Source organism: Falco peregrinus, chromosome 9 (genome assembly GCF_023634155.1).
Source record: "Falco peregrinus isolate bFalPer1 chromosome 9, bFalPer1.pri, whole genome shotgun sequence".
In the NCBI taxonomy this organism is placed as follows: domain Eukaryota; kingdom Metazoa; phylum Chordata; class Aves; order Falconiformes; family Falconidae; genus Falco; species Falco peregrinus.
In genome coordinates, this window is record NC_073729.1 from 3,178,397 (window position 1) to 3,192,019 (window position 13,623).

Sequence of the window (13,623 nt, forward strand, 5' to 3'; positions counted from 1 at the left end):
AGATTCTAGAGTCACCTCGATTCTTTTCTTATGACAAAAATATTTCTAAAACAAGATGGTAGTGTCCTTATGTGGCAGGCTAATCTGAGTCAAAAGCTCATTAGTAAAGTGCCAGACTATAAACTGCACTGAACAAGGGGCTTTTGACCACAGGACCTGCAGCTGGCACATCTAACCATCTTCATCAGGATCCCTGCTAGTGTGCTCTCTGTAGCTCTAACCGGGGTAAGCTTTTAAAAACTACTGTGTTGCATAAAAACTTCCATCTCTTCTTCCATAGAAGAGAATTCCCTGCAAAATTATAGAGCCTGGAACCCGGATAAGGTAATAATCCAACAGAGTATTAACAAACTCACAGTTCAATATACCACTGCCCCGGAGGCTTGGGTGATTCCAGGTGAAAATAAAGAGCACTTTGCTTATAGCCTTCAAAGTGCTGAAATAAAATAACTTAAAATCACAACTCGACTATGTAAAAATGCTATTTCAGGTCATTGCTAGAAATGGACTAATCCTTTAGTAGTTAAAACTTTTGTCACTCTGCACAGCAAGAGCCACTTACACAGTTAGCTCCTTAGGGAAGCATTTTTCCTTTCGTCTAGATTAGTGGAGTCCTTGGTGATGAACAGTACCCTAAAATACTAACGAACAGTTCTTTGGGAACCAACAGGTATCACAAGAGCTTTATAAGATATATAATCTTACTGCATATTAAGCTTTTTAGATCTTCCTACGATAGTCTAAAAACATAGGATTTTGATGTGTGTACTATAAACAGGTAAGTGATATCATTCATACTTCCACCAGTGCATGCATTTGCCTACAGAAAAGAGCTTGTGTACCTGCATAACTCCTTGGGGATGCAACGCTACACAGTCTTACTAGCTCAAGTCTAGAAGCATCATTTCTGCAATACTGCATGTAGATGAGTGATTAGAAAATTCTACCACCAGACGATGCTAATTCTAAACCTCGACTGCTTGCGCAGAGGCAGCCTGTGTGTCCACACGATATTTTCTAAGAAAAGCCCACATTCAAGATCAGATTGGATGTTTCTGCGCTTTGAGACAGACACACCCTGAAAAACGAAGCCTGCGAGTTTAATCACAGCCCCGGCCTGCCTGCCTCAGGCTGAGCATTCTCCAATGCTGGACACTGTTTCACTGGGAAGGTAACAGTGATGCTAGGGTTTATATTGATATTACAAAAAAAAAAAAAAAAAAAAAAAAAGGTGAAGAGGAACTAGTTGAGATGGGTTCATGGTGACAGAGATCATATTTGTAGTACCTATTTCATTTCTGGGGGGAAGATCCTCATCTTCATGACTGGGATACCTCTCCTTCCGGTCAAGCAGAAGAAAATAAATCATTTTCTCTTGGTTTTCCCTGAAAAAAAAAAAAAAAAGAAAAAAAAATCATTAAATTTGAAGAAAAAAAATCCACATGTAGATAAACCCTTCTCATCAAACACTCGGTTACAGTTATTCTACATAAGCTGGAAGGTTCACGTGCCTGCCAGCGAGATAAACAACCCACAAAGCCTTCGAGAACCTCGCTCCCCAGCAAGCAGCTCGTGAGCAGAGGAGACACGATCCCCACGTTACACACGCCGAACCGAGGCACAGGACAGAGGAGGCAACGCGTCCACAGAGGTCCAAGGAGGAGGGGCAGCCAGACAGGTTTCCTGAGCGTCTCAGCGCTCCTTCCACTATGTGGCCCTTTTAACGCCTCAGGAAAGACACCAGCTCTCAGTATAAGCTTGAAATAAATAAAAATCTGCCAGCAAAGGCACAGCCAACAGAAATAACAGCGACGGCAGCTCCCCGCCCGGCGCAGGAAGGCTCAGCACGTGTGCCCAGCACCTCGCCGGCCACGGGGCACCGGGGGGGTGAAACTGCTGCTGGTCCCTCCCAGGAGAGACAACAGGCAGAGCACTCGCTGCCTCTCCCCAGGTTTATAAGCATCCCAGCCCGTGGACACCCAACTAATATGAAGACTGAGCAAGTGCTTACTCTTCCGACAACAAGTCCTGTAAGAGTTTATTTCGGTCACGGAAGCAGCCTAACGAGTGCATGCTATCTAACACGTCTGGGTCAATATCCTCCAAGGAAGGGAGAGAACGAATCTGCACCTTTCGAGGGATTGGTTGCTCTGGTTCTGGCTCGTTCTTACCCCCTCTGCAGAGGAAAGAAGATGAGAAAGAGAAAGGGGGACAGGGAAAGGAGAGAAAAGAAACATGAGTCACAACTGAACCCGTAGTCTGAAACACAGCCTGCAGCAACGGATGGAAACGGCTTGTTAAATTCCCACTGGGAGACCAGAGTGGTTTATTTATATGCCCTAATATCACAATCTCTACTTCTCTTCAGACATGCCAATTTGAAAGTTGTGGCTCAAGCGTGATGGCCAAGGTCAGTGGCAGACCTCAGAATACACCATGAGCGGTAGAGCATATACTACTTTAAAAAGAGTTAACGCAGGCTTCCTGCATAATTAGCTCATCCCGTTCGCCAGGCTCAGGAAATATTATTCGTTGCAATTGAAGGCCCTGACTGTAAGAAACAGGTCAAGGTCTCAGAGTATCTATAACTGACCGACTGATGCACATTGCAGGCGCCCTGAATAGCGTTTCTTTTCATTTACAGTGAGCAATTTACGTAAACTCTACCCACCCAGAGAGGTGGGTTTGGTGTGTGTGTGGGTATTTTGGTTGGAGGAACTACCTACCCCGAACCTTTGCTATTTCTCAGTGGATGCTTTGTGCGTGTTGAGGATTTCCTACTCTTTGGGTGAGGTCCTCCCTTTCCTTTATGTGGGGGAAATGTGTGACTGTTGGGTCCAGGCTCCCTGGGTGGGCAACAGGCATCAGGAGTATTTAAATTGCATCAGATGTCAACATTTGCTGTTTATGGGGTTGTGTTTGCGCAAGAGAGTCTTCCTTTTGATGCTGGCAGAAATCAGGCGAACACAGCTTGGGAACTTACTCGCACTGTTTAAAATGCTCTGGGCTCAGATGTGAGATATCCACGTGGCTACACAGAAGAACGAGCTCCAATTCAAATGCCCCTAATTTTTCTTGGGTAAGTTAGAAAGCAACTCTGGTAGGGGATACAGATGAGATCAAGGTCTCAGCCAGCGTACCAAAAGGAGAGCCAATGCAGATCATCTCCTCCAAGGTAAGAAGGCAATGCCGTCATTGCAGCCAGGGCTCTGACGCTGGGCAGGGCAGCTACACGCCGCACCTCAAGCACAGGAGATTGCTGGGTGCTACTTGCAATTTCTTTTTAAGCAGCTGAAATGCAGTTGTGAGGCATCTGCTCTGTTAACTGCGTTTGTGGGACGTCACTTGCAGAAAGACTCCTTGGAAATTTTCATTTTATCTTCTCTTGAAGCAATGAGAATGTCTTCAGCCCGTAGGGGATACATGCCATGGAATCAGACTCCGGTGTGCATTACAGAGGGTCATGACAAGATGGGTCAGATCCCTCTTCTCTTACTCTGAGCACTCTCACACACCCTGCTCAGTTTTATTCACTTTAGGAGGCTGGAAGCAGAATATACAGGACAGAGAAAGAATCTGCTCCTTGGGACTTGTTCCTATGCATCAAACCCCTAAAACACAGCTTCTGATGTCCTCCTGGAATCTTGCAGAAGTGTCTGTGTCTTCTGCAATGACACCATGGTCTTAAATCTAAGGGCTAGATTCAAAAATCCTTGTTCAACTAAAGAAAAAGCTTATTCCTTGAGTGCCCTGCTTTAAGAAGTAGCGACTCCTACCTCTTAGGATCAGGATCTAGCTCTCAGCAGGTAAGAAGCAATGATTAGATCATAACCTTGCACTCTTAAAGCCAGCGATGACCTTGTCAGTAAGATAAATTCTTGCAGGATGGACCTTTAGACAGCAGCTGAGTGGTTTTGGTTTTTAATGATCTGCAGTTCACTGTTAAAAGGTATTGACTTAATTAATCACTCATTATGTTACAAGCAGATGACCTTAAGGTAATTTAAAGAGATTAAAAAGAATTATTGTTCTTGAAAATTTCCAGAAAATCCGGGTTCCCTACTAGTTGCCCCAGCCTACAGCAGAGTACCACCTGCAAGCTCCTTTTGTATCAGCCAGCGCGGGAGCCACTTCCAGAGAGCACAGCTTGCCATCTTCTGTAGCTTTTCCTTACGCCCTGCACCTGATCAGCCTCAGACCTAGGCAGGAATTTCCACACCTCCTCATCAGGTAGAAGCAAAACCTCCTAAGAGGCACCTCGGCGTTCGGCAGCGCGATGCCAAGCTTCGGGCAGCGGCACCCGCCGGCTCTGCACTGTGAGTGCCACCGCTGCATTGCCTGTGCCGTCTGCGTCTAGCAGGGAGTGATGAATGCGTGGCATTTCAGCCCAGAGAGACATCAAACAATGTCACACGAGAAATACTGCAAATCACGGGCATTTTTTGAAGGCCCACATGAATGTAATTGCTGCTTTGAAACCCATCCTCTCTTGTGTGCGTCGGCGCACGCCGCCGGCTGTGATGCCAGAGCCGGGCAGACTTCTTCAGTCTCTCCATGAAATTCCCTTGTGCATCTCACCAAGATGCACATCTGCATCAGTGCAAAGCAAAGCAGAACCAGTACAGTTTTTCTTTTTCTGGTTTTAGTAAATTTGGTACCTTCCCAATTAGGGCAATAACTCAGTGTTACAGGAGTATGTATTTACCATATTAGCTAATTTTATTTGCCCTCTTGCCTTATTAAAAAGATGTGAAAATAACTGCTGTTTATTTGCTGATTAATGATAACCTGTGCTTGAGGTAAAAGTAAATAATTTCAATTACAAAGGCTTAAAAAACCCTTGCTGAATTAATTTGGGTGGGAGAGCAAGAAGAACTGGAGGTTGGTGATGAAAGGTTTCTCTTTGGTTTCTTTTTTCCTTTTTTAGGCTTGTGAATCATGATTTCTGCTTTCAAGACCTCTTCCTCTGTCTCCCGAGTCTGCAATTAAATCTTTTCCTCAGTTTTACAGCAGCCTTAATATCTATTTGAAGAAGTAAGTGAAATCAGTTACGTGTTCCGAGTACAACTTTCAGGTCAGTAACCTACATATGCCAAAGAATGAAGATTTTACGTAGAATAGTAGTGTTCCATGAAATAAGGAAAAACATGAAAGATGTGGGCAAAACAGCCACAGAGTAAAACACTTCTAACCCCTCCTTCTCTGTCAGCATCAATATTTCGAGGCAAAATGAATGCAAAGAGGCTGTGAGACATCACCAGATGAAAGTAGCTGAGTTTTGGAGGTGGCAGGGTTATTCACAGACTAAATTTAGCCAAAGGAGGTTAACCTCTTTAGGTCAATCCATGGCCAGTACAGAGAAAATGAGAAAGCGACTCATTAAAAAAGCTATTTTGAGCAGAAACTTCATTTTAGGCAATCTGAACAGACTTCTGGAAGAACCTTTCTCTCTCTATTGACTACACTCGGAGTGAGTCTAGGGGAGACTTGCTTTTGCAAAACTCAGTTTCCACTTCTGAAAACAGCCTCAGATGCCATTTCCATCAGGGTAAAAAAGCTGTTTACTGTGTCAATCATCAGAGCGCGTGACCTTCATGGAGAAGTACATGAAAATGTTCAAACGCTTATGTCTGCAAAGAAATAAATCTTCCAATTCTAAATAAATTAATGAAATAACACCTGCCTAATCGTGCATGTGAGCCTGGGACAACAGTCCTCCGACAGGTGGAAACTTCCAGGCAAAAATCTTGAGGAGGGTTAGAATAATAACTTAACTGATCGATGACATATCATTTCAGTTCCTATTCCAGTCCTGATCAAAGCACATAGAAAGTCAGCTCATTTCACTCCACGAAGGAACAGGGGGAGCAGCTGTCCAGTGTGATGGAACCAGCCTTTACTGCTGGAATTGCTAGTGAGACATTACAGGGAGGGCAGCTCAGAGGTTACAGTTAGAGATTTCCCCTGTCCCCTTCTCCTACATTTATCCGTAAGAGTTTTACAAAATAGTATCTGCAGCAAACAACGCTCTGATCCTTCTCTGGTTTAAAAAGGTGCCAAGTCTAGCAACTGCAGAGAGCATGAGAGCGCCATGGGCAGAGGGCTGCCACCCTTTAGGTGAACTAAGAAAAAACCACGTTACTCAACAAACTGTCGAATGCCCCTCAGGTCCTGTCAAGGTCAGGTAAATCCAGAAGTGAACATTACCCACGAGACACAATCAGAGAAAACAAAACGAATCAGAACAAAGGTGTATGATTTTTTTTTTCCTGGTGATAGGCTTAAATACCAGTTCATATCATCCTCAAGTATTTCCCAAGAGCAATGACAGGATTATGAAGGCTGAACTTCCCTTATCGCCCACCTGGGGAACCTGTAGGTATGCTGACCCTGAGAAGCATGTATCAAAGCATCATTTCTTTGTTTAAGATGTGAAGTATTCACCTTAGTTTGATTAGGTTATCATCAGTATAAAAAATTACTTTATTTACTTAGGTTCCTTGAAATACTATCAATGCTATGCAAAGTGCAAGGTCACTTTTAAAAGCCATCAATCTTCCTTATACCCAAACCACTAGACAGGCGTGTACCTTTCCCACAGACCTCCTGTTTCACTGTCAAGACCGCTGCTCTTAATCAAGTCACAGAACTACTCTCACATCAACAGGTTACAAGGTCACAAGCAGCCTCTTAGCTTGCTGCAAAGGAGGAGGAGCAGGGATTAGAAGACAGAAAAGCTCTTGTTCACAGGTACTTACTTATCAGTATCATCACTTTTGTTTCTACTTCTGAGAAAAGCCAAGATGCCAAGAAGTAACAACTGAAGGCTTTCTTGTCAAGAAGGTATTACAAGGGATTGTATGTAGCTCTTCGATGGAAAACTAAATATGGTTGGAGTTGGGGCTTTTTTTGCTGATCACCTGCAGGTATCTTTTCAACACAGCAAGTTGCTGGACTGAATGTCTTAGTTCAAACAATTGTTAGCCGCGGTATGAAAAGTTCCTGGCTTGGTATGTATATATCTACAGATGAAATTATATGAGTAGCAAAGGATAAAAAGAAAAATTAGATGCCTTCTGTCCTCTGCCACTTTCTGCACATGTGTGAAAGCTGCTTTCAGACTCCAGTATCTCCCTTCAGAGATCACTAGAATATTAGCTCCTGTAACAGAACCAGTAACGAATACATACAAAAGTGAATTTAAAAAGAGTTACTTACATATACCATATGTGTTTCTGAATATGTTCTAGCTGTAAAGGAAAAGAAAACAACAAATTAGTGCTGTAAAATAGAAAAGTTAACTCCACAAGACATCCTTATTCAAGGCTTATTCAAGTTAAGTCCAACATTCCAGAGATGGATCCGTGCAAACAAAAGGAACCTTATTTTGCATAAAGAGCACGCTCCTCCTCAGCCACCCCACTGGAAAGGAGCCTGTAATTCTGGACATAAGGAATCATTCAGGAGCAAATCCCAGGAAAATGCACACAGAACCCTAGGAAAAGTACAAGGCTTCACAGGGAAGTGTTTTGGCAATGGAAGTTTTTCCCTTCCTAAGCCTTTCCTCTGTAAAACTTAATTGAAGCTTAGAAACTGCTCCTTTCTGTATGTGCATAACAGCTGATTCTTTACACCTCAAGTTCATTTCTAGTTTGGGGGGGGGGGGGGGGGGGGAGGATAGGGCAAGGGGACAGAGAGAGAGAAGGAAGGAAACAGAAACAGGTTCAAACATAAAGTGAATAAACAAAATACGCTGTGCATGTGATACAACCTCCCGCCACGACCCATTCCTGACTGGCTTCTCATTTATGAATAAAATCTGATGACCCACAGAATAAGGTTCTATGTCAAAATAATACCAGTTATTGTTCCAGGGCCTGAACACCAGGCTGCAAATTCCTTGTACTTCCCTCTTTCCTGTTTCGCACATGAGCACTCTGCCATGCAACGAGGGACCTGGCAGAGCTGAACAGTGGCCCTGTCCACCTGTGGAAGGCAGATCCCAGCAAATGTTACGTGATGACCATGTTTTCCACCAGTATGGGGAAAAGAAAGTCGCAGCCTTTTTCCAAGAGAAACTCTTGACCAGTAAAAGAGAACACGCTGTTCACATGACATAGAGCATGTGAACCTTCCTAATTGTTTGGTTTTTTGTGTTCTTTTTTTTTTTTGTGGTTTGTTTTTAAGCATCATCACAGTAGAAAATAACTTTTTCTAGATGCCCAGGGATTATTCATTATGTGGACAATATTTCTCATATTACTCGTTATGAAGCACCTTTGTATGTGCAGAACAATATGCACACTCACTGCACACAGGCTTGCATTTGTGCAACACGCAGGTGAGAGACAGGGGAGGGCTGGGAGGAAACTCAAGTGCTAACAGCTATAAGATGAAATCACAGACCCATTAAACTGGTCAGGAAGAACGGAGATAGCTGTCCTGCTCTTATTACTTTCCACTTCAATTCCAGAATAATAAGAATCAGAGAGAAAAGAAAAAAAAATAAAAAGAGGAACACACAAACAACAAAATCATAGAGATAGAAAGTAGGAGCAAGAAAGCTCAGAGAGCAAGGAATCCGAGACCTCTGTGCTATGGAACAACAGCTCCATGCCTGGGCAACCAGGGAGATCTGAGGTCGGCTCCGTATGAGATCATTTTTCAAGTGAGACAGGGCTTTTCCTGAAAACAAAGAAACAAGGGAATACAGCTTAGGAAAGCATGACAGGAGTCTGGAGGGATCTGTAGGAGACAAACAGCCTCCTTTAAAACCAAGACTGTACCAGCACCGTGATCAGAAGTGCAGCTGGTACTCACGTACCTTGCTGTCCTCTACCCAGCCCAGGCACTGGGAGCACCAGTACCCCCAGCACCCTCCCCGGGCTCGGGCAGACTCGCAGAGCTTCCAGCCGGGAGTTCACCAGAATCCCCCTTCAGCAGAAGGGGCAAGAGATACTATTCCTGTATTAGGTAGTCCTTTCAGCCCTGCCCCGCTAAGAGAAAGGTGGATGTTGCTGACATGCTGCCATCTCCCCCAGCAGCTTAACAGAGCGAAGAGACACCGTGGGTGCGCCCCCCCCCTCCCCGGGATGCAGCCCCCTTCCTCTGGCTCTTTGCAAGCTGCAGCACAGACACAGCAGAGCCTGGTTTGTACAGTTTCCATGGGACGGGATTTTAGCGCGGTGTTTATCGGTCCCTAGCACCGTGAGGATCTGCTAAGGAGTGCACCCTACCTCCTCCGCTTGGTACAGGCACCCTGTGAGATGCGCATCTACTCGTTATTTCATATACACTGCACGGAGGGTTAAAGACATTAATGATTTCAGACAAGATGCAGATGATAACAGCTAAGCGATGTCCAAGCCTCTTTCATGCCTGTTTCTCCTGCTGCATTTTCTGTCTCCATGGGTCACATTGTTCTTTTGTGTCTGTGGTACACAGAAATGCCATGGCGAAGCAGACAACTGCACATCATTTTCTGAGTCAGAGAGGGGGAAGAAAGGCGGGTCACCAGTTCATGCCTTAGTCACAGAACCCCTGGGCTCCGTCAGAGATGTCAAGGAGAAATCCCTTCTGCCCATCCTTGCTGAGCCACCTCCTTCAGGCTAAGGGATCCCTCGCATTTTTCCAAAAGAGAAGCCCCGTAGCACCTTGACACACATTGGAAGGTGTGTGAGAGCCCCCACGGCTGCCGCTCACCCACACACCCGCCGCCAGCCCACAGCAAACCCACCGCTGTGAAGCGCTGGGACATCCCAGGTAGGAAAAGCACTCTGTGAAACCGATTTCTATTCCGATTCAAACATAATCGCACTGAAATGTTACTACAAATGTGCTTGCTGCTGCCAACACCTTCTCCGCTTTTTTAAAGGTAATTAATTAATGCTTTGTTGCTTTTCATCTGCATTAAAGTGACAGGAGGGTTATGGGAGGGCGATTGGTTTTGACAAGGAGAAGTCTGTACGCTTTTTACTATGCGATGCAGGGGAGGGAGATACACAGTGGGAGCTAATCTCACTCCTCCTGCCTTCATTTAAACACAATGTTTAAATGCATTTAAGTGACGAAGGCATTTAACAACCCTTCCCAGAGGGTTCTTCTTGCTGTTTGCACATGAGTTTGCCAAATTTAATGCCATTTTATGGAAGTTGTAAAAATGCTGCTTCCTAATATCTCCTAGCCACCGAAGGCAATTGTCTCATGATGCCATCTCTGAAACGACAAAACATGCTCAGATCCATTGCACATGCACAGTCAGAGGAGAGACTTCTGCCAGCTCAAACGCTGTGATGGAGGAAGAGGGGGAATTCCTTTATCATGGTTTTATGCAAAAATACTTCCAATATATATTAAACCTGTATACTGAAGCAGCACCTAGGAGCCCCGCTCACAGGTGAGAGACCCGCTGCGCTCCAGAGCTGTATAAGCTCATCAGAAAAGGAGGTCTCCTCCCCCAAGGAGCTTACGTCTGAATCCTGAGGCAGGGAACAACAGATGGAGACAGACAGGCAGATGGAAAACAAGACAGCACTGTCTACATCCTCGGCACTGATCTCAGCAGAGCGGTTGCCAAGCTAAAAAGTTCTGACCTGAAGAAAAACTTTCTCAAAGTCTGTGGATAATGGATGAGGGCTTCTGGGCTCGAACTCATGTCAGATTTCAAAATTCCCTCTCCAGGAAGGGAACAGTCTGAAATCCATCTGTGCACTAAAACAGACCCACACCTCAGATGAATCTTTCTCATTCAGAAGATCCTCTAGTCTGAACTTTAAACCTACTGTAGAGTGTCAAGAGAGAGGCTTTCCTGACCGAGGGATTCACGCTGGCAGCGCAAACAGCGCTGGTAAAACCGTTATCTGTGTCAGTAGTAGCAGCCGTCCTGTAGCAGCCTCCAGGGACCTTGACAAGGGCAAGGTATCACTGTGCTACGTGCACGGTGCATGAAGAGACCCTTGGCAGCCACAGGCTTACAGCCTAAATATATCAGCTGGACAATTACCTCCATTCCACAGGCGGTGAAGGGAGATAATTTAAATGATGTGATAGGCGCCTTACCACAAGACCCTCTAGAAAAATGAAGAAGGAATTAGATGAGTTTTCCCTTGTTCATTTTTTTTAACATTCTTTAGATGCCGTGGTCCACCATTAGCATGCATTAGATCCAAGAAAAACCAAAACCAAACAGACAGCGGAGAGGAGATTCTGCCAACGTGTGTAATTGAAGTTGGATAACATTCGGGGTCAGGTATTTCAGGGTATGTGGACACCCTACATGGAAGACCCTGGAATAAAATGCCAACAGTGGAACAGTAGCAGCTTTATCAGAATAGCTTATTCTGCAATATCTGCTCTGATACACCTTGCTCGACAGACAACATTTCAATAATGCTCATCCACCTTGAAATGGGAAGCGGACCAAAAGCTCCTTACTCTCCCTCTTTACCTTTGTGTTTCTGTGGAAGAAAATATCAGCTGAGAATGCAAATGGGTTCCACTACAGGAGCTGTAATTCTCTGCTGTAGAGATGCTGAATCATTTGAAACCTCCAAGGAAAAAAAAACATTCATGTTCTGAAGAGCACGTAACTAAAAGAAACCTCAACCTGTGGTACTGCAGGCACTGAGAGCATTCATTCTATTCCATAAACCATCTCAAACGTAAAACTTAGTTCACTTTTCCCTTTGACTACTTCCCTACTAGGAAGATGCCCCAGAATATGGCTAAAATGCTTCTTCTAATTTCTAGCCTACTTTTATGTAAGGCCATTTGACATACATTTGGGTTTGTGCCTGTATCTTCCTTTAGTTTCAGTAATCCTTCTCTCCCTAGTAATTACCTCTAATGAATATGCAGACAAGCCGTACAACCTTTCTTAGACATCATCTGTGCAGACTACACAGAGCTCTTTTGGGCTGTGCTATTCAGACAGGCTCTCTGACCGCCTTTGTACTCTTTCTGGGTTTGATTTCATCTTTCATGAGTGCGAGTGGTCTGAAATACCGTCACCAGCAGCTAGCACCAACTTTTGCCATCTACTGAAAGAAAAACATGGGTTCTTTTATTTTAAAGCATGTTTAGTAAACCAGGCCCAGTAAAGGAGGGTGGTCAAGGATGTCCCATGAACCCTACTTAAGGCTACGTAATACTGGGTGAACACGAACAATATTCCGCTAAGACATCACAAACTCGGTTTTCCATAATTGAATCATATACAAAGAAAGGTAATGACTATTTCTTAAGGCAGGAAAGGGCTAGTAACAATAATCCCGAGTACCCTCCTCTCCATTAATCCTCTGAAGCTCTAACACTGAAGCCGAATGATGACAGTTAAACGTGAACGCTAGTTCTGTTTTTGTTGATCATTTTAACAGATGGACTGGGGAAGGTGTGGGTGTGCTGTGAAATGGCAATTACTGCAGGGAGGGAAATGCAGTTGGATGAAAAGGAAAAGAGATACAAATCAAAAAAAGGAACAAAGCAGAGAGAAAGGGAAAAATGAAAGAAAAAAATTCTAGTGACCTTACATTCCACTGTATTTTTCTGCTGAATTCACCAGTGAGATATTGAGGAAATGATCAGTAATGATAACAGCTACATCTGTACTTATTGTACCCAAGCCACTATTCCGCTCAGATCTTTGTAGAAATATCAAATTGATTCAAGTGAGATACTTTCTAGGAATGGAAGCTTCCAAAAACCCCCATATTTATACCCTTTTTGACAGGACACGGCTAAAATAGAATTCAGATCTCTCCTCAAAACGAACTGTCTATTCCCAGCTCCTGCATGGTAAACAAAGAGCTCCCTTCTGCCTGGCGATCCGAGCAGCACACGCAGTGACAGCAGCAGGGACAGCAAACCAAGAGACCCTCCAATAATGAAAATAAGATTGCTGCTAGTAACAAAGAGCTATCCTTTTCTCCTCCTGGCTCTCAGCTCTTGAGTATCTTCTATTTCAAATTCTTACTCACAATTCACTGGTTAGTGCCTGTTATTAACTATCCGATCTGTTTTTTTCCCTCCCTAAGGAAATAAGAGCTTAATTTTGATCAAGAAAAGGAGCAGGGGGAGTGTCACCCTGGGACCCTGATTTAACTTCACTGTTTTCTCTCTCATGCGTGTACATTCTCTGCTGTACTGCACCACTCAAAACATTTAGGGACTGTGCTCCACGGAAAAACTCAGTTAGAACAATCTGGAGATCCAACCTCTCGTGACCTGCTCCCTGGCATACTCAATCCATCAGCACTAAAATCTTTCAGAGAAAAAAAACCAACAAACCCAACAGAAAACCCGTTATGTTTATATTATGGAAACTAAGCTGGAGAGGGACTCGGTGACTTTCTTGTCATGAAGAACAGCTGTCTCATGCCCCAGGGTACAGCCTTAACTTCTGCAGTGTTCTTTCCGTAAAAATGCTTGGGAAAATATTTTCTTTCTTTCTTCAAAAATCTGTTTAAAAAAGCCCTTTTAAAGTGCCTAATTTTTTTTTTTTTCTACTTATTCAGTCAGTGCTACTTATGTATTGCAAATGTGATGGCTACCGGGTTTGGAAAGGTAGGGACATTAGTAATAGCACGAAGAACTTTTCACCTGTGTCACCAAACAGAGCATGACCTG

General features: G+C 44.1%; 1 protein-coding gene across 15 annotated transcripts in view; it reads right to left on the minus strand.

The window, feature by feature from the left end:
• Positions 1-13,623, minus strand: part of BRSK2 (BR serine/threonine kinase 2) — a 315,350-nt gene that overhangs the window by 55,225 nt on the left and 246,502 nt on the right. For 14 of the 15 annotated variants that reach the window (XM_005236313.4, XM_005236315.4, XM_027785014.2 and 11 more), the window contains exons 9-11: positions 7,219-7,250; positions 2,012-2,176; positions 1,288-1,385 (exon numbers count right to left, since the gene is read on the minus strand). In XM_005236313.4, the coding sequence (XP_005236370.2) occupies positions 1,288-1,385; positions 2,012-2,176; positions 7,219-7,250 (295 nt within the window). The remainder of the gene's footprint in view (positions 1-1,287; positions 1,386-2,011; positions 2,177-7,218; positions 7,251-13,623) is intronic. The other variant, XM_055814154.1, reaches the window with a different exon arrangement.